The sequence below is a fragment of the Pollachius pollachius genome (assembly GCF_949987615.1).
Source record: "Pollachius pollachius genome assembly, chromosome: 5".
Classification (NCBI taxonomy): domain Eukaryota; kingdom Metazoa; phylum Chordata; class Actinopteri; order Gadiformes; family Gadidae; genus Pollachius; species Pollachius pollachius.
This window is the reverse complement of record NC_136938.1, coordinates 3,281,172-3,303,162: the sequence shown is the minus strand read 5'-3', so window position 1 is coordinate 3,303,162 and position 21,991 is coordinate 3,281,172. Positions and strand designations below refer to the sequence as shown.

The following is a 21,991-nucleotide window of genomic DNA, read 5'->3' as shown; positions in this document are numbered from 1 at the left end:
ACATGTTACCTGGCAGAGTTTGTCGACGTGTTTAAAAACATAACGTCTTACCTGGGCGAGTGTCTCTTTGGTGTGTGTGCGTGCGTGTGTGTTCTTACCTGCGCGTGTGCCAATGGCGGAGCTGTTAAACGTCTTTACCTGTGTGTGTGTGTGTGTGTGTGTGTGTGTGTGTGTGTGTGTGTGTGGGCGTGCTTCCGTGTATGTTTGTGCGCATGTGCTTGCGGTGTATAAATGCATTCGCGCTTGGCACACGCACACTTGAGTAACTTGAGTAACTGGTACGACAGGCCTGCTATTATAGTAGTAAGATATATATATATATATATATATATATACCAGCTTCGTCTTATTTTGTACCGTGGCAGGGAAAGTGGCCCGTGACAGCACTGGGGGGGGCAGGAGACCCCAGCGTGATGGAGAGAGCGACACGGACTCACAGAGGTCAGCTAAATGGCTCTGCGTGTGTGAGGGGGAAACAGCTTCAAGTGTCTCCGATTGTTACCGCCCCCCCCCCCCCTCCTTCCTCTAGTGTGATTATTCTGCACTCCATCTTCGCCCCCCCCCCGCAGAGAGCAGTGACCTCAGAACGGGGGTCTTTATCAGGCTGCCGTCGGGCCAGCATCGCCGCAACAACGCAGAGCAACGTTCTGTCAGTTAATTTCCGCCATCTTGGAGCCAGAATCACATTTTCTTGAACCAATGGCCTTGTTGTAAAAACAGTAACTTGAGACTCTAGATGCTTAGAAGTGATACACATCCGAATGTCCGTCATCATTTGGGATTTATTTTAAAACTCACTGAACTCCTTGTGCACTTCTGTTGGCTTTGAGTTTGTATCTAGTATTTCCAGTATGGAACAGGTATCATCACATTATTCTGTACTGGTTTGAATATCTTATTCATCTGCAACAAACTGGATTATGTAATCTATGAACTCTCCAATTGTAATATATACTTTCAAAATGTATACATATTTATTGTGAGAAAAAGAATTTGTTCTTTTAATACAGAATGCTTTTTTATATATATAAATATATATTTATATAGCCTATAAATATATAAATATGTATTTATAAGTAAGTTTATAAGTTTATTTATAAGTAAGTAAGGCATTTTACAACAAAGCTGAAATAACAGTAACTATTAGTGTGATTAGTATTTTGCGTTTGAGTCCTCCATCAGTGATCACCAGCCCGACAGCCTGCCGTCTGTCTGCCGTCTGTCTGTCCATCAGACAGATCTCCCCCTGACCCCCGGGTCGGGGGGCCCCGGCCCGGTCCACCCCGGTCGGGCCCCGGCGGAAGATAACAGGACCCTGAGAGATGCCCTGTCCCCCCCACACTCCTGCATTCATCACCGCTAAACAAGACCGCCGACCGGACCACCTACAGCGGCTCCTGGTCCGGAGGGGGGGGGCCAGCAGATCTGTGCACCGTCCAAACACAAACAAACCCCCCCCCACACACACACACCCCTACACACACGTGTACCCGCACCCAGACCAACCACACACTCCTACACACACACACACACACACACACACACACCCACACACGTGTTCCCGCAGCCACACAAACACCCACTCCCACACCCACACACGTGCATGCAACTGCTCCCCCACACACACACGCACGCACACACACACACAGACACACCCCGCATCAGTATTCCCTATGCGACAGCGATAAACGAGCAGCATATACTGCACACCTGCGGCCCGACACGCCATCAGGGCGCGGTTGAACAGAGCCACAGGTAAGGCAACGTCAAGATGACATCACCGCACACCTCCGGAGCAGACGGCTCTCCCTCCACCTGTGTCCCAGGGCTCAGGTCGTACCTCTGAGCCCATTAGCTGACGGTCAGCAGGTGATGGTGTCGTGGTGTTAGTGGCGGTGTTAGTGGAGGTATTAGTGGGGGTGGTGGTCCCAGTAGACCACATGGTCCGCCCTTGCCCCGAGGCCTGGATGTAAGACCCCCGGTGATGATCCTCAGAGTGATGGTAAGGGCTCATCGGATCACAGGGCAGACCTCACCTGGTGACCTCTCACCTCCACCCTATCGCAGAATTACGCTGAGCGCTTAAGAGGGATTCAGGTTAATGTGGGGTGTGTCGCTGGGATGAGATGGACGTGTTGTACGTTCAGAAAACGAATGCAGCTAATTTTCTGGTTGAAAAAAAAAATAAAAAAACGGAATAAAAAAATCATGAAAATGGAAATCTGTCTTGAGAGGTTGAGAGGTGCTTTAACCGTTTTAGTGTAGTTTAATGTTCGGTTTAAACAGCATTAGGGTAGCTTGTTGTTCATTTTAAGCAGCATTAGAAGCTGTTGGTTCTGAATCGCAAACCCAGCGATGGCCATGTTACTGGAGGGTATAAAACCATTCATGCTCACGTTAAAAAGCAGAAATTATTTCTTAAGTCCACTTCCTGACCACAATGGCATCATGGGAAATTTCCTTAGCTCTCAAAATGACACTCACTGATGAACGAGCAGGCGGTCAAAACCTGATCCTAAAGGTTGCAGGGTCGTTGATCCCAGCAGATACTCAATACATTGAGCAGCAGCGGCTCGATCAGGGGATATTTATGGAGAGAGAGCTCACCTCGTTTCTGCATGAACGTGAAAAGGTCATCCAGGAAGTCCTTCCTGTTGGGGTCGCTGTCCAGCTCGTAAAGCTATAGAGTATAAAATCAACAATAGAGTAAAGCTCTAGAGTAGAACATCAACAATAGAGTAAAGACGTAGAGTAGAACAGAATGAAGATAGAATGATGGTTATGCATATTAGAGAAACACAAACTCAAACTATAGGAACCCCCAAAAACGGATCACTTAACTAATATCACCTAATCTATGGAGCAATGATATATTGGGCCTTACAACGACCTCTAGAAGGGAGTATTGTTTTAGCCTTATTTTACTAGGGAAACAGGCACAAAGAAATACTACAATACTACAATTTATCATGCACATTCATTTGAAATGGTATTACATTTTACCACAAGACCCTGCCAAATATGTGAAAGTCTGCAACCAACACATCCCCACTAAGTTATTATCGGTTCCCGGTAACAGGGGTTGGGGAAGCTGTTAACGCCACTCATGTGATGAAGGGAATTCCTGAGCGGGGCCGTTAAAGAGGTTCTGATTGGGCCAGTTCCCCCCTCAGATCCCCCTGATGGCCTGCTGGGCCCTGACCCCCCCAGACCAGACCCTCACCTTGGCGAAGTCCCTGGAGGCCTCTCCACGGCCCCGGCTGCTGTCCGCTTCGTCCGCCCAGCCCGCGCTGCCGTTCTGAGACACGGAGACAGAGGAGACATTTAAATGGATTCAAATCACACACAAGCAGCCATGTCGTCATGCAAAGCGCCGGTGCGGGGCTGAGGAGCGACGCAGCACAGGTTCAAAACACTCGGACGCTCAGAGACGGTCGGTCTGAGACCTTCCGGAGTCCGGACACACGTCCTTTTATCCAGATACACGACAGAGAGATGTCCCAGCAGGGGAGAGAAGACAGCCCCAAGGTTAGTGACACTCCATGAACCCAGACGACACCGAGTCTCCCCTTCCTGCGTCGTGTGATGGGTTTAGTTTCCTACTTAATATGCAAACAATCACTAACACTGCGTAGGCTGTGATTCAAATCTGGACAAGAAAGTGTCTAGTCGGGCTTACGCGGCCATCTGGATATGGAGATCACTGGAGAGGGATTTAGTCCCAGGCTAATGTGGATTTTTCTTGACAAATGGGGGAAGAAGTTGTTTTACATATATTGAGTCATTTGAATCAAATAAAGGCACACGAACAAATGCGAGCTACTACAGGAGACGATTACACTCTATAAAACATGGATGTCCATTTATGAGGTTTTCAGCAGAGTTTGAGTTGTAGCTTTAAGGATTTTATAAAACATGGCAAATGCACGTTAATACATTTCTCAAATCTCAAACTGTAGTAAATGGTAAATGGACTGCAGCGCTTTTCTAACCAGTGGCCACTTAAAGCGCTGCCTTACATTCACCCATTCACACACCAATGCCATTGTCAGCCATGCAAGGCGACAGCCAGCTCGTCAGGAGCAGTCAGGGTGAGGTATCTTGCTCAGTGACACTTCCACAGTCAGCTAGGAGGAGCCGGGGATCGAACTAGCAACCTTCTGGTTACCAGCCAACCCGCTCTACCTCCTGAGCCACATGCCGCCACTTCAGTAACATCTGGGACGGCTTCACACCCGCATGCTGAGCGGAGCTACGCAATCAATTGAGCGAACATTAAGAGAGGAGGTCTGACCCACCAGAGGTCTGTCCCACCAGAGGTCTGACCCACCAGAGGTCTGAGGACCACCATAGGTCTGACCCACCAGAGGTCTGACCCACCAGAGGTCTGTCCCACCAGAGGTCTGAGGACCACCAGAGGTCTGACCCACCAGAGGTCTGTCCCACCAGAGGTCTGACCCACCAGAGGTCTGTCCCACCAGAGGTCTGAGGACCACCAGAGGTCTGAGAATCACCAGAGGTCTGAGTCCTGAAGGTGTGAACTCGGGGGCCGGATGTGGGCCTCTTGTTTTTCTAATCAAAGGAGGAGGGGAGGCATTTTTCCGAGCGCACACCGCCCTTCCCAGAGTGGAGCTCTTTGATAATTGAGATGTGTGTGAATTAGTAACACCTCTCCCGACAGCTGTTGCCCTGAAGTCGAGGTCCGTGTCGCTGCGTCCCGGTGTTCATTACAGCCGTTCAACAAATGGTAAATGAGTGCGTTTTTACTGGGCTTCTCTAACCAGTGGCCACTCAAAGCTCTTTACAATACTGCCTCAGTCATTCATACCCACATTCACACACCGACGGTGTGACGGTGGAGTCAGCCGTGCAAGGCGTCAGCCAGCTCGTCAGGAGCATTCAGGGTGAGGCGTCTCGCTCGGGGTACCTTGACACTCAGCTAGGAGGAGCCGGGGATGGAACTAGCGACCTTCCGGTTACCAGCCAACCCGTTCGACCCCCTGATCCACATTCTGCCCGTACAACAACACAAAGTAAACGCTTGCATACAAATAAGACGGAATGTAACCGCAACGCACAGCGACACACACTGTCACTGGGGGAAGGTCTTCCTCCAGACGCTCAGGAGAAACCTCTGAGCTCCAGGGGTTCGACCCCTCCCCCACCCAATCCTCCATTTGGCGTCAACCATCTGCATCAGAGACCCCCCCCCCCCGACCCAGCTGGATACAAGGGCCCCCCTCCAGCCAAGTTCAGCCGAGGAGCCGTCAGCAGGCCCAGGGCTGGAGTGGGAGCCCCTCCAAAACGCACAAACACCCCCGCAGACCTCTGGTGGGTCAGACACACACACACACACACACACACACAGAAACACTTGACATATATACAGACAACGGCTAAAGACACTCACAAACACACATGAAGCGACAGGCACACAACCAGCTCTGTAGAGCCATTGAAGGCCATGTGTAGAGCTGTCTCAGGGTGTAGAGCTGTCTCAGGGTGTAGAGCTGTCTCAGGGTGTAGAGCTGTCTATAGAGCCGTCTCAGGGTGTAGAGCTGTCTATAGAGCCGTCTCAGGGTGTAGAGCTGTCTATAGAGCCGTCTCAGGGTGTAGAGCTGTCTCAGGGTGTAGAGCTGTCTCAGGTTGTAGAGCTGTCTATAGAGCCATGTCAGGGTGTAGAGCTGTCTATAGAGCCGTCTCAGGGTGTAGAGCTGTCTCAGGGTGTAGAGCTGTCTCAGGTTGTAGAGCTGTCTATAGAGCCATGTCAGGGTGTAGAGCTGTCTATAGAGCCGAGTCAGGGTGTAGAACTGTCTCAGGGTGTAGAGCTGTCTCAGGGTGTAGAGCTGTCTCAGGGTGTAGAGCCGTCTCAGGGTGTAGAGCCGTCTCAGGGTGTAGAGCTGTCTCAGGGTGTAGAACTGTCTCAGGGTGTAGAGCTGTCTATAGAGCCGTCTCAGGGTGTAGAGCTGTCTCAGGTTGTAGAGCTGTCTATAGAGCCGTGTCAGGGTGTAGAGCTGTCTCAGGGTGTAGAGCCGTCTCAGGGTGTAGAGCTGTCTCAGGGTGTAGAGCTGTCTCAGGGTGTAGAACTGTCTCAGGGTGTAGAGCTGTCTCAGGGCCTCTATAGAGCTGTCTTAGGACATGTGCATCTCTACTTTTCTGTGTAGCGTGGGGTGTGTGTTGCGTGCGTGTGTGTGGTGCGTGTGTGTGTGTTGCATTTGTGCGCGCTTGCGTGCATGCATGTGTGTGTGTGTGTGTGTTGCGTGTGTGCGTGTGTATGTGTGTGTGTGTACGTGTGTTGTATGTGTTGCGTCAGTGTGTGTGTGTGTGCGCGTGTGTTTGCTGCGTGTGTGTGTTAAGTCGAGCAGGATGGGGCGGGGGGTTGGGGGGTAGTTAATGGCCCCACAAGACGGGAAGGAAGCGGGCTGGGGGGCGAGGGGGGCCCGGTATGTGCAGAGCAGGAATGTCTCTTAAAGACAAACCTATAAAAGCACGGGGAATCAAAACAAGATCTGCTCAAAGGGAGCGTTAATAGGTGCGTGGCGGGGTCTGGTTTCAGCCGCGACCTGATTGGTCAGCGGAGACCAGGAGGGGTGGGGGCATGAAACGAGAGCCAGGAGGCCAAAGGTCGCGGAGGCCCCTGAGAGCCCTGTCCTGGCCCCTGGATTACACCCTCTTGCTCGGCGCTTGTACCAGTTGTCAACATTGATGCTCAACAAATACCCATCAGACGGGAGCGGCTAACTCCTGTAATCAGAGCGCTCCTCCCTGAGGAAACAGCTCAAGTTCATCCTCCAAACCTCACATCTGGGCTGCTGTTGTGATGAGTAAGATCTAGTAACACCATACACCATTAAGTATATCTAACACCATAAAGCGATGGGTGTGTAACCATAGAATGGTTGCAGCCAACAATATGATTCAATATATTGTCGCATATTGATATATATTGATACGCGTTTAAAATAGTCTAGACATGAGCGATGTTAATATATGACCAGGATTTCCATGCTAACAAACAGTATTGTTATACAAGCCGTCGTTTGTGAAGCAGGGGTCAAAGTAAAGGTTTCAGCGGCCAGGAAACATTAAACACTCACACCATGGATTCAGAAATGGGATAGAATGAATGAATGAATGAATGAATGAATGAATACGGTTCCATTTATTACACGTTGCAAGCACAGGAGCAAACATCATATAGATAGCTTGATGAGGGTAGAACTGCTGACATAAAACAGAGTTGAAGCACTTCTATAGATCATAGTATACTTCAAAACCTCCCCCACTATATGGAGTGTATCTACCGCACTTTATCTCTGTAAGAAAGATTACAATGGATCATCGTAGCTCGGTAAATGTATAGAACATTTGGATGCTATATTGACCTTTGTCCAGTCTGGTGGCTTCATGTTAACCTTTACCCCTTATAAACAGTTCTAACCCATGATAAATGTAAAAACACAAATGCTAACTCCTGCATAAAATGAAGTTGTGTTCTGCACCTTTTGCTAAGTTTCTTCATCAATCAAATACAAAATGTAGTGACTGGAAATAGATTATAGCTTAAGTCTAATCATTTAAGTCCACTGTCAATTGTTTGTGTGTGAGTGTGCTTGTATGTGTGTAAGTATGTGTGTGACTGTGCGTGTGTGTGTATGTGTGCGTGTATATGTATGTTCATATGTACATTTTTGTGTATATGTTTATGCATATGTTCATTTGTGTGCTGTAAAACACACTTATGGAAAAAGGTTCTAATGTGTGTAAGATGTATGTGTAAGAGTGTGTGTGTGTCTGTGTGTGTGTGTGTGTACGTGTGTGTGTGTGTGTGTGTGTGTGTGTGTGTGTGTGTGTGTGTGTGTGTGTGTGTGTGTCTGTGTGTGTACGCATGCGTGTATGTGTGTGAATGCTTCTATCCGTGTCTGCATGCTTGTATGAGTGTGTGAGTGTGTTTGCATGTGTGCGTGTGTGTGTGCTTGTCCGCGTGCCCTATAGATCAGAAGGCCATGTAGTTCCTGACACAGCAGAGGACCTTTAATGGCCGACTTTAACTGCTCTGCTACGTTCTGCAGACGGCTCCCCACAACGTTACCCGCTACAAACAAACGCTGCATCTCTGCTGCGTCATCGCAATTCAAAAGCTGCTTTTTACAAGGCATGATAAACAAATATATAGATCAGGTTACTCTTTATTGGCTGACCACTAAACTGGTGGAATCCAGACGGACAGACAGACAGACTCTTCCTGTCGCTGCATTAAGCGGAGTGCGTTGAAAGCATTAGTAGTTGAAGTAGAAACGTTAACATGAACAAATGTGGGGTTGAGGGTCGGCTCAGGAGGTAGATTGGTTGACTTGAAACCAGAAGGTTGCTAGTTGGATCCCGGCTCCTCCTAGCTGATTGTTGAGGTGTCCCTGAGCAAGACACCTCCCCCTGACTGCTCCTGTCGCCCTGCATGGTGGACTCAGCCGTCGGCGTGTGAATGTGTGTATGAACCGTTATACGTCACTTTGGATAAAAGCATCTGCTGAATGTACATATAATATAAATTAGCTGATTCGGTCTGAAAGGGAACGGGCAGGGCTGCGGCGTTACGGAGACGTGGTCATTAGTGCCGGGAAGACATTATCCGGGAATAGACGTGCTGGCTCTTGACTGGGAACGCCTGGTCAGCCGAAGAATGTAACTGCTATGCTATTCTGCTGCGCCGGGACAGAGTGGGGTGATCAGGCTCCTCCATCAGCTCTCCTGCTGCACCCGACTTGTAAGGACAACACCAGACACATTCTGATGCTCCCCTTCGCCCTCGCTCTCTGGGGGATTACAGGGTCTGACGAGAACATGACCAAATACAACCCGTGGTGGTGCACACCCGTCTAGTCTCTACCTGTATGTGTGGTGACTGTCCCGCGCTCTACCTGTGTCTGTGGGGACTTCTATGCAAATCTCTCTCTCTCCGTCCCTCTCTCTCTCTCTCAGGGCCTTATAAGGGAGAGAATGGATGAGAGGTGCTGAGCTGCCCCTCATTGTAGTCTCGTCCAGGAGATGAATAGGTCTTACTGATAAATCCATGGACTGGGTGATAATGCTGCTAAAAGCCTTTTACCACACAGGTTCCTGCAGGTCTTTCAGAGACATCATCCTCATCTTCCAGAGGAGTCATCTTCTGTTAAGAACATGCAAAGGGGTTCCACCATTATGGTTCAAAATACGCTGCAAACATGCAAAGAAAACATATGATCGGAAAGAAACATGCGCAGGTGAACACAAAACGCCGGCGTCTCTCATGCGGAGCAGCAGATGGCCCACATTGTTTTGCACACTCCTCTATTTGCATTTGTCAATTTTGACATGCAACCTTTGACATGTCGAGTCCTACCCAAAAGTCGACGCATACCTCAGGGATGCAATTCATTGCAGCCATTGAGAGGAGAGCGAGAGAGAGAGAGAGAGAGAGAAAACAGATTTCCGACGCAAAGCCTCCATTTTAGGTGAAGCCAGGCAAGCTGGAACAAGAAGGGTTAATGGCTGCCACTCTAGAGAAAGGGGGGGAGGGGGGTCAGTGGATGGAAAGGATTGATTGCAGAGGATGCTGACAGCACTTGTCCAATATGATAGCGCCACTGTTATTAGATAAAGAGGCCTGTTTTTAACGCCAGCCCTGGGAGTGCTTGACATTTCATTGCCGTTCAAACAGGGAACTCTACTTGAAAAACAGCCATGAACTCAAAGAGGAGAAGGTGTTCACATTAATTTACACAAGTTTGGAAAAACTGGCCATCCCGAATCCCTTTCACGCATGCAGTGTGGGTGGGGTGCGTTCTATTTGAGGCAGGTAGGTCAGTATTGTTCTATAGATAACCGACTGCGTGGCCGTAGTGCGAAGTGGAGGAGCAGCTTTCACACAACGCCACACTCAAGCTAGCAACCAGCTAGCTTGAGTGTGGCCACGTCTGACCGCGGGAGGAGAACCCACCAGCGGCCGCGAGCTGCGACCGGCGCCCCTCAGACCTCTGCTCTCCTAGAACCAGGGCCGCTCTCTCTGGGGCCCATGCCAGGCGGTCTGCGTGCGTGGCCCCTCGGACAGCCGTGGCCCCCAGGGCCGGGGCTGCCCCTGAACGCAGGCGGGTCGATGTGGCGTAGACGGACAAACACAGGGAAGCCCCCCACCCCCCCGGACGTAATAACACAGCACACGTCAATAATCATCTCCCTCAGCACCGCGGCCTGGAGACCGGGCGGGGAGACCGGGATAGGAGACCGGGCTGGAGACAGGGCTACCAGACCAGACCCTGACTTTAAACTACTGATCAGGGAGGGAGACTTTAACAACTGACACACATTAAACTACTGTTTAAAGAGAGACAGACTTTAAACCACTGATCAGAGAGACAGACATTAAACTACTGTTCAGAGAGACAGACATTAAACTACTGTTCAGAAAGACAGACATTAAAATACTGTTCAGAGAGATACACATTAAACTACTGTTCAGAGAGACACAGATTAAACTACTGATCAGAGAGACAGACATTAAACTACTGTTCAGAGAGACATTTCTGAAGGGAATACTTCGCCAGGCTTCCAAGCGAAACAAAACAGCAACAACAAAATCAAAAGCCAGAAGCATTGTAGAAGCTTTAAGGGGCAGTGTGTAGTATTAGGGGTCTAACCCCGACCCTACCCTAACAGTAACTGAACACGTGTTACCTCTTGCTTTCCAACACAGCAGCTATGGGGTCTGAACTGGCATGTGAGGTGCAGTAGGAACTTCTAGATGATGTCATCCTCTAGCCAAGGGTCAAGGGATGAGGCTCATGGATACATTTATAAATAGTATTAAGTTAGTGAGTGTGTAAAACTGCAGGCCATAGCTTACAATTAAGATCACAATTATAATAAAACAACGACAAGCACGTCGTCTGTTAAGCTGTATCGTAAATTCCTCTGATAGGGTATCGGCGAGTACACAAGTCTTTGCCCCGATCCGATGCCATCGCGTGAACGCTCGAACATCACGCTCGAACATCACAAACACTGCGGTGTTATGCTAGGTTAGTTAACGGTCGGAGATGGAGAGTGTGGGAACGTGTCATCTCCGACCTACGAGCGTTCGAGCTACCAAGTTGGAAAAAATAAATAAAAAAAACATTGATGCTCATGCTTAACTACAGGAATACAAATGCATTATTATAATTATAGATTATAAACGTTAATGATCTACTTCTGAAAAAAAAAACGATAGACAGTAAGTGAACCGCCTATACATTTCTGTCATCGTAAGAGAACCCTTCAATAAGATGAAGAGCTGTTAGTAGTAATAATGTACTCGGTACCGGCGACCCCGGCTTCTGAGACCAGAGCCCGCAGAAAGGAGGGGGGGTGGGGGGGGTTCGGAGTGAGGTGGCCAGCATTCCTGTGTTTACAAGAGGACCACGGCCCACTGTAACACCAGGGCCACCCCCCCATAGGTAAACTCAACACGTGGTCCCGGGTTAATCCTTTGTGGCCGACTAACTGGCTGTCAAAACAGCTCGTTGGGAGGAAAATCTTTTGCCCAGACGCGGCGAGGGTAATGTAATCACGATCAAGGAACGGCCGAGAGCAGAGAGCAGGAGTCTGGAGGGGAGCCAAGCGACGTGCTAAACGGGGCGTAAGCCACCGCCACTGCGCTGCCTTTAATTACTGCTGTTACCGTTACCCTGGAAGGGGGGCCCATTACACCCATTCATGACCCGTACGCCCCCTCCCCACCCAGCCACCCAGCCACCACCAGCCCAGCCCCCCCAGACCACGATAACACCCCGCCCTCTTTAATCACAACGGACAGAAAGACTGACCCACAAGACCGAGAAGTACTGCAGCTGACACACACACACACACACACACACACACATACACACACATACACACACTGTAGGGAATCTGTGGCTCGCAGCACGCCTGTAGCAACAGGCTCGGCGGGGGTCTGAGATCTGTAATCCCAATCAAATATTTGGGGTGTTAATCCCCCAGCGGGATTTGTGGTATCTAGAGTCTCTGGCAACATAAGAGGAAGGGAGAGGGAGGGAGGGAGGGAGGGAGGGAGGGAGGGAGACATAGAGGGAGAGGGAGACACAGTGGGAAAGGGAGGGAGAGAGAGAAGGGGACACAGAAGGGGAGGGAGAGAGAGAGAGAGGGAAAGAGGGAGAGAGGGAGAGAGAGAGAGAGAGAGAGAGAGACAGAGAGAGAGAGAGAGAGACAGAGAGGGAGCCAGAGAGAGGGAAAGAGGCAGACACAGAGGGAGACAGATACAGAGCGAGAGAGGGAGGGAGGGAGGAAGGGAGGGAGGGAGGGAGGGAGGGAGGGAGGGAGGGAGACACAGAGGGAGAGGGAGGGAGGGAGGGAGACACAGAGGGAGAGGGAGGGAGGGAGGGAGACACAGAGGGCGAGGGAGACACAGAGGGAGAGGGAGGGAGGGAGGGAGACACAGAGGGAGAGGGAGGGAGAGAGAGAAGGGGACACAGAAGGAGAGGGAGAGAGAGAGAGGGAAAGAGGGAGAGAGAGACAGAGAGAGAGCGAGAGAGGGAGAGGGAGATACAGAGCAAGAGAGAGAGAGAGGGAGAGAGAGAGCAAGTGAGAGCCAGAGAGAGGGATCACATCACAGCAGTATCCGCTCACTGCTGAGAGATCCACTACTCATGGATCTCTCGGGGAGTGGGCCGTCCGCTGGCGCTAACACAAAGCTACGCGCTAACGGCCGTCGCAGCCGCCGGAGGAGCGTGCGGCCTGCGGCGGGGGAGACGAACCCCTCCCCCCGCCTCCCCCTGAGTGTCCAGCCTCGGAGGTCCGGGGCCCGACGAGTCCCTACCTGCCCCGTCCCCCAGTGCCGGGCTCCTGTGAAAAGGTGGGCCCCGGGGCCGGAGCACCCCTCCCTCCATTAATCACTCCGATTACAAAGGGAGAGAAACAGAGAGAAAGCGAGAGAGGGGGGGAGAAGGAGAGGGAGAGCAACAAAAGCCCAGACAAAGGCCTCATGTCGGAGGGAAAGCTGTTGGATTTGACTGTTTAGCTCCTGGGTAAATAGATCTGTTGAGGACCAGCAAGTCTGGTTTGCCAAATAAACCCTGTGCATTTGTTCAGCGGCGGTCTATCACCAAGACACCACATTCCTCAGGCCAGCCCCCTCCCCCTTCTGCCGGCTCCCCCCTTTCACTTCCTCACATAACTGCAAGGTTTACTGGCTGGCTGTGGCCAGAGGTTCACACTAGCTGGTTCAAAGACCCTTTCACAGGCAGAGCAAACATTTGAGTGAATCACATCTGGACCGCGACATACAGTACTCTCCGGGTTAACCCCTTCCTGAGGGGCCCCCAGTGCCAGGCCGAAACCAGCCCTAGAGGAACAACGTGCTCCTATTCTGACGCAGGCTAAGGGCCTGCGCGGGCCCCTCACATATAATTAGATTTTAAGCCATAAATTTGGCTCTGTGGATTGCACAATAAAAGAGGTTGGTGCGGTTTGTGGATTTTCTTTCTCTGTTGTGCAGAGCAGCGAGCTGACCGCCTCCGCTTGTTGAAAACAGGACGAGTTAGTTTGATAACCGCTCCTCTCTCTTGGACCAGGGCTGCTCTGAAAAATCCAGTGTTTCCCCTACCATCCCTCCAGCAGCGGCGTTGAGATGTGTGCAAGGTGCTCTGTGTTGATGTATGCGTTCATGGTGTGTCCACGGTGCTAAAGTGCACGCGCACGGTGCTGATCTGCGTGTACGGTGCTGTTGTACACATGCACGTAGCTGATGTGGTGTGCACGGTGCTGATGTGTGCCTGCACGCCATGCACTGTGTGTGTGCACAGTGCTGAGGTGCACATGCTCGGTAGTGATATGTGTGTGCATTGAGAGTGTCTCAAACACTAAATGTATATTTGGCATGGCTAGCTGCAGTGGCGCAGATCGGCCAGCAGCGGCGCTGTTCCCCTGCTGGACGCAATGAGGGAAACACTGACTGCTCTATTTAGGTAAAATGAGCCAATAACCGTTTCTCCTGGGTTAAAAGCTCTGGCTAAAAATACCATGCATATCTTTCAAAGTACAGAAAGCCACTTCACCCTCGGGCTACAGGTAGCCAGAAACACAGACCCAGGCCAGAGACCCCTTCATAGACCCCCGTCCGTCCTACAGACCGCCCAACACATCCACACATCATCAACAGCCATGCTGCCTCTAGTCGCATCACTTCTAATTACATATGAAATGAAGGAGGTCCCAACGCCTGCAGTCAGACGATAAACGGCCCTCTTTGTCTGCGGTGGTAACAAAGAGGGAGGGGGGTGGGGGCGGTTATAAATCAGAGCCTTATTTCTCATGCTGCTCTCAATAGAATGAGTAAGTGTTATGACTATCTCTCCCGATCTGCAGTATCAAATGTACGACCCATAAGCACAATTCACAGCTCTCTGCCGGCCTAATCGATACGGGCCAATCCCGCGCTCCGAGGCTGAGGTATCCGCTTCCTCTCAGCCAGCATTAAGCGTGGGGGGGGGCATTCCTCCTCTGACAGGCCCGGCCCCCCAGGGATGGCCAAACAGAGCCCGCGCGTGTGTTGGGCTCCGGCCGCACAGAGCCTCTCCACGGTGTCTCTGTACCGTCACGCATCTGGAGAACATCTCCCCGGACCCGCCAATCTCTCCCCGGAGCCAAGGGGGGCCGGGGGCGGGGCCGGCACGGGGATCCGCCCACCTGTACCGCTACTGCTGAACTATTAGCATCTCCATGGTAGCCAACTTGGCACGGAGGAGATTAATCAAGTTTAATATGAGCTAGATCTCGTTTTTATATAAACCTGTGTGTGTGTGTGTGTTTATGTGTTTGTGTGTTAGTGTGTTTGGTGTTTGGTGTTTGTGTGTGTTTGTGTGTTTGTTTGTGTGTGTGTTTAAGTGTGTGTGGGGAGCGTTACTTTACGGCGTTCTGCTCTAAGCGTAACGCTACTGTGGACGACTTCATGGTTCAGCTGCTGCTCCTGTAATAAGCTGGAGATGCAGAGCTGGCCTGCGTCAATAATTGCGATGGTAACAGAAATAAGGCTAAATTAGTCTTACTTCTTTTAGACTTAAGCCTATTATGTGATTAAATCATTAATGATGTATGACCTCCACTGAAACAACAGTGGAGCTCTAAATACAATGTGAGACATTCCAAAGAAACCTTTACAGAAGGGGTGCAAAGGTCACACTGCATAGGAAGAACATGATCCATTTCATTTGTCATTTATAAAATAATTAAATGAGAAAACAAGAGGAACACAGATATATTATTGGGGACAATTTGTCATTTCGAAAAAACACCCCTTCCTGATCACGCAGATCAAAAGATATGTAAACATATATAGAAAATATATATCAGGCAAATCATTAGTCTTAAACCCCAAATATCTCTTGAAATAGCTGAAGGGTCAGTGAAGAGCATGCATTACATTACCTCAGACTTGCTGAGGTCCACCCATAACACACTCAGTTCTCCACTACAATAAAGAGATGAGAAGCACCATGACCAGTCCTTTAGGTGCGTTTATATTATTCAGTAGAACACGGCAGTCATTCTGTATAGTTTATATATAGTAGTACGATACAGTAAGTTATTACACCATTCAACTAATTTGTCACTAATGTGGAATGACATCTGTACCTCAACATTCCACACTTTATCCATTTGTTGTAAAGCCATCTCCCTCTCCTTACTGACAAACACACACACACACACACACACACACACACACACACACTCCACAATTGGAGGTGGTGTTAAAACTTGCCCAACTTAAGTCAGCGTTTAAGTTTAGGACATCACTAAACAAAGTGATGAATTGTTATTTTTTTCGTTTTAAATGAAGGCCTTAGTTTCAAAGAAGACCGGATGTCCTGCATCGGTCAGAACAATGCTTATCTATTCACGTGATAGTGAGCTTCACTTCAGCTGAAGCCTGGTCGTGTCTTTGGGAACCGATCTATATCTCCAACTCATCCATGCATCTCTATTCAAGCCACACACAAACCCTTATTCAGATCAGTCCATCGACGGATGGTTTTCTGATGACATTTATTGAGAGCAGGCCAACTTGAGATGTCTCTGTTTGAGCAGATGGTCAGCTAATCAAGGAAGAAAGGGGGAGGGGAGCCATTCTTAATCTGCAATTAATATTATTGAACCGTTGCTGCCTGCCTTAAGGCTGGACCATTAATTGCATATTATTCCAGATCCGGATATTGGCATTTGCAATTAGCTAATCGTATCAGGTTGCAATTAATTCATTATAATAGAAGAGGGAAAAACAGAAATAAATTGGAATACGCATTATTATTTTTTTTACAAACACAGCCAAGGGAATTGCTTTTATTATACTTGTTCTTCAAAAACTTGAGGTGCCACAGAACATCAATTTAATCTATAATCTAGCAATCGCAATGAAAATAATTGCAATCCCAATATCTGTCTTAATAAACCACAAATGTCCTCTGAGTCACAACCTGAAACACATTGGCTGCTTATTTAAGATATGAGCATCTCTCGCACCGTTGCCAGTATGCAAACAGCAGGGTTGCTTATTGTGCAGAGAGTCTGATGGGTGACACCTGCCAAGAGGACTATTCAAATGGTTCCTTATCACCGTGAAGAAGGGGACAATCCGTGCAGCTCAAACACAGCTGATGCTAATAATGTCCATTTATTGCGGGCAAACGCCCAAATTCCGGCAGGTAGAATTATTTCTCATTCACCGTTTTAATCATTGACTAACATGGCTTTTGGAATTATTGACTGTAGTTGACATGGTCCATAGTTCTATTCGCTCTTTGATTGTTTATTTACCTGATCAGCAGAAAGACGACGGGGGTTATAGACGTCACAGATCACTACTCTACGTTTCTTACGTTTGTCTGACCTGGTCATAAAAACAACACTATTTCTCAACCTATTGGTTTACAAAGTGTAATAAAGTATAACACACCTACAGGCCCAGTGCTGAGTCTTTAACCAAACCAGACATCATTAATTATTGGCAGCGTAGTTGTGCATTGAGATGTAGGTTGGCTATGTCTCCCACAGCGTTACTCATATACCCTGAGTGTTCTCCTGAAGACGGACTGTGAACCAAACCAGCGTCTCTTCAAGCTGCTGATCCCGTCCCACTAACAGGTGACTGCTCATCTCCTGTTAGAAACTCTTGATTCCAGCTTCATCCAAAACACACACTAAAAAGTTGGCCTATCAGCAGATAAAACACACAGGTCCGACTGTAACATATCACAGTTCTCTTCAGTCCTTTAATGTAACGCTTATTCATCTAAAGGAGAAGTGAATGTTAAACAACATATCCCATATGACTGCAATATTGGTTCAGGCCTGACTTAGTAATGTGTGTTAGTAAATCTTTTTTTCAGCATATTTACACAGAATGCTTTTTAAGAGAGAGAGAGAGAGAGAGAGAGAGAGAGAGAGAGAGAGAGAGAGAGAGAGAGAGAGAAAAGAAGAGAAGAGAAGAGAGACACAGAGAGAGAGAGAGAGAGAGAGAGAGAGAGAGAGAGATAGAGAACAAGAATGAGGGGGAGAGAGAGAGAGACAGAGACAGAGAGGAAACAAGAGAAAACGAGAGAGAGACACACACAAACACACACACGAACACACAGCCCCAGGTTTCCACTGTGCTCACGTGTGTTAATACTCTGCCCTGACACAGCGGGCCAACCGCGGGGAGGAACCACACAAGATGTTGGCGGGCGCCGAGCAGCCGGCCGGCGGAGGAGAAGCAGAGCTGACGTGCCGGCCCGCTGCAGGGAGAGCAAAGCCTGCAACAAGTCCCTCATTTCCTGTGGTAAGGCCTGGCCCAGTGCCAGCCCGTCAGCTGGGGCTTCACCCCAGGGCCTCTGGCTCACAGCGGGCCACTTAGCACCTGCAGCCTGGGCCGGAGCCAACACACAGGCGGGCCAAGAACGGCGCCAACAGGAGGAGCAAGATCACATCCCTCTCTGTCAGTGTAGTAAAGGTCTCTCTCTCTCTCTCTCTCTCTCTCTCTCTCTCTCTCTCTCTCTCTCTCTCTCTCTCTCTCTCTCTCTCTCTCTCTCTCTCTCTCTCTCTCTCTCTCTCTCTCTCTCTCTCTCTCTCTCTCTCTCTCTCTCTCTCTCTCTCTCTCTCTCTCATTGTAGTAAAGGTGTAGTAAGTTTCACCCGGCTATTCAAGTGAACTGTTCTTTTCTCAATGTTTGACTCTACTTCAGTAAAATCCATGGACCCATCTATCTTGATATATAAATCTATCTAACTATATAGTGATATAGGTATCACAATAACAATTCTAATCATTATTTTCAAAAATAAAGTTGATGCACTTTAGTTCTTGTTTCTAGATGGGATGTTATACATATGCATATCATTTACATTAGTCAAATAGGCACCTGTAACTAATTAGAATAAGTAATTACTGAGTAAAGTTTACCGACCCCATCCAGATTTCCAAGTTTAATCTTAATGTTCAGGAATCTGTCTGTCTGTCCACATGATACTTTAAACAGACATTATACTTTACATATAGTATATACTACAACACTGGTTCTCCAGGGGAAACACAACTCAGCCCCCCCATCCCCCTTTCCTACGAAGGGCATGCCGTGCTCACAGCTAGCTTCCCTGCGCCGCGGCAGCTAGGCTAACCGGTGTCATGTGAAACTGGACCAGGTTGGGCTGCAGCTGCTGAAGGCGTCGGTGGAGGTCTTTGTCTTGTCCTGCCGTTGCCTCCTCTGTTTGCCTTCATAGAAAAGCAGGTGTTGAGATATGCTGACTGGGAGTGGTCGCAGAGGGCCAATGGGGCAGCGGAGGGGGGCTGCGGTCCGCCACCCCCCCCTGATCGTATTACAGCAGCCATCAGTAGCCGAGTTTCCATTAGACGTGAGAAAGAATCCTCCAGGGGCGCGTCACACACTAGAGGAGCACACACTAATGGAGATTCACCATTTGCATTTAAAAGGCGCGCACGTCGGCCTCTCCTTACGCTCGGAGGAGAGGAGGCATGCGGAGACGCCGTCCGCCGCGGTGTCCAAGATTTGCATCTCGCCGGACCGATAACCATGGCAACTGTAGACACACACGACACTCGCACAATGACCAGAAGAACCTTGAGCGCACAAAAGCCACGATTCACAAAAGGGAGATGAGAGGGAGACAAGTTTCTCTCAGTCGCCACCGATACCTCAAGGTCTGGAGGAGCGGTCATGAGGCTCTAGACCGGGGGTCACCGGAGGTATAGCCCCCCTGAGTGGGGGGAACCGAAACCAAATCTAACATACAAAGGCACACACAACACACGCACAAAACCATACACATTTCAAATGAATGGCCATGTACCTAGGTTGGCGTTTGGTTAAAGCGCCACATTATCTCTGACACGTGGCCTCCTTGGTTAAATATGCCAGCAGCTCCTCCTCAACACATATCGATACGACTATCAAACCAAAACACAGCGAGGACCTCGTGTCAAGGACAGCCTCTCATCTGGAACACGCAGCACATTGATCCAGGAACCGCCTCAAACCGGCCTCGCTTCGGTTCGAGACAACCCCGGCCAAACGGCCCAAAATAGTAATTATCCTGTAATAATACGTAGCGCTTCATCACAGCCGCACACATAGCATTATGTAGATCCTAATGAGGGGGGAGCAGAAACCAGGTGGTTAAAGGACTTCTCTCCTGCGTGTTCACATACAGACGGACCTCCACACTGACACGGTCAGGGAGACACCAGGATCACGTCAATTTTCATCTTCTTGTTGTCTTTCCGGACGTCAGCCTTTAAGCTCTATAAAAAGCAGTGGTTTGTGACTGGGAGAGGCACTGGGACCGTGCGGAGACTGGTTTGTGACTGGGAAAGGCACTGGGACCTTGTGGGGAACACTGGTTTGTCATTGGGAAAGGCACTGGGAGCCTGTGGGGAGGACTGATGATGTGGCCGCAGACATCTTGTATCGTCTCTGCTGACGACAGCAGATGTTACCTCAGGACAGACAATATAAAAACAAGACATGTGTGCTCGGACACACACACACCCCCACACACACATACACACACACACACACACACACACACACACAAAACACACCCACACACACACTTACAACCTTTTTCCTTTATTAGTGTTTTTTACAGCCCCCATGAAACCAAGTGAAACGAATTAAAGCAGGCCCCTCCCCCCACGGTGGGCACCGCCCCCTCTTACTGTTTGAAGAGTTAACTCTAATTCCGTCTGGAATGTTTCCTCTGGGTGGGGCAGTGTTGAGACAGACCAATAACCCCCCCCACCCCATCCACACCCAAACCACCACCACCACCACCACCAGCCCCCATTCATCTCTCTACTAAATTCAATACCTCTATTTCTGGCCTGGCAGGAATCTCCCACACCACCCTGTTAGGGGCAGGACAGCAGCCAGGGCAGCCAGAGGCAGATGAAGGCTGGGGGGGGGGGGGCAGGGGGGGCTCTGATACACTTCTCACACAGAGGGTGCGATGGCAGATGAGTCAACATTAAGCAGCGCACGGCCGCTTGCGTTGAGCGAGACAGAACTCGTCCCAAAGGTAGGCAGAATTCCGCCTTTCGTTCACGACCCCCGGATTCACGGACGGCCCGTGAGAAGTCTACTGCTCCCGGCGTTCCCTCTGGGCTCCCGGTCGTGTCGAGGAGCCATCGCACTTTCCTTCACAATGTTCGGTATTCCGTAAAAGAGAAGGTTGTCCGACTCTGTGTGACGTGTGTCTGACGCTCTGACATTGAACCACTTCAAGAGCAGCAGCCTCCAACGAGACTAAACACAATTAGCATGGATCACTATCAGGGAGATGCATTTGCTCTCTTCTCTGCTGCCGTGACCAACCTAATATGATCAGCGCTGCTCAGCATGTTATTAACATGTTTCAACATCTCAATACTGCTCTGACTCACTGAGGATCAACCAAACAAACTCAACCCAAAGCCTCTGGTGAGTGGGACATCTTGGGCTTCCAACCATGTGGAAGAGTGTCCCCAGTCTCCCCAATACATCCAGTATACCCACCTCAAGCTTTACAGACATGTGCTGTGGCGTTAATACCATGCGAGCAGCCTGTTACTTAGTATTCAGAGATTGACATTGAGTTATTTTTGAAGCTGTGGATTAATTCTTATTTGCGTGCACGTTAATTAGCAGTGCCGAAGAGGACTCGCTGAGCCAGACTGAACAATGTGATGTCAAACTGTGCTGAATAAAAATAAACATCAAATGTGACCAGTAGAAACCAATGTGTGACACAAACATTCACACACCTACAATTGGTCAAAGCTGAACGGGAGGGGAGGTTTGAAGCCTTATATGGCCTTTAGGTATATATATATATATAAACACAAAATGAAAGGTCACATTGCCTCCATTGAACAGTGCCACCATTAGAAAACGCTTGTGAGGAAAGGGTCCGCGAGGCAATAAGCTGGAAACACAAATAACAACACGCATGACGCTGTGCGGGAAGCATGTGGTAAACATCTCCGTTTAAATAGGTGGCTATGCAAACTCCCCTACCAAACTCCCCATTAGGACATCAGCAGACTTTGAATGTACACAAAGGAAGAGAAGGAGAAATAGGTCACAGGCTCAATGTTTATGACTCCATTTGTCTTTTTCGAAATATTAATCAGACCGATTTGCCTACGTTAATGTCTTCAGCTAATCGCTGCTGTTGGGCAATCCACCAAGAGCGTTACGCAAACACCCTTTCTTCACAGAGCTACTATAAGTTACAGAGCTGGGCGGAATTTCTGCTCCACAGGCTAAAAATAAATGTGTAATAAGACACCTTTAGCCCGCCTAATCCACACTGAGATCAGGGTTTGCATTTAAGGGAGCATATTTGGAAATGAGGTTAGCCATTAAGTGGCCAGCTCATTAATCACACATGTCATTAGTAACAGCATTTTCCTGTTGCGAGGTCATTAGAGA

The 21,991-nt window shown here is 49.2% G+C and overlaps 1 protein-coding gene across 3 annotated transcripts in view; it reads right to left on the bottom strand.

Annotated features, from left to right (window-relative positions):
• LOC307075452 (AT-rich interactive domain-containing protein 3B) overlaps nucleotides 1-21,991 on the bottom strand; it is a 52,331-nt gene that overhangs the window by 23,431 nt on the left and 6,909 nt on the right. For all 3 annotated transcript variants that reach the window (XM_079736036.1, XM_079736038.1, XM_079736037.1), the window contains exons 3-4: nucleotides 3,224-3,298; nucleotides 2,608-2,680 (exon numbers count right to left, since the gene is read on the bottom strand). In XM_079736036.1, the coding sequence (XP_079592162.1) occupies nucleotides 2,608-2,680; nucleotides 3,224-3,298 (148 nt within the window). The remainder of the gene's footprint in view (nucleotides 1-2,607; nucleotides 2,681-3,223; nucleotides 3,299-21,991) is intronic.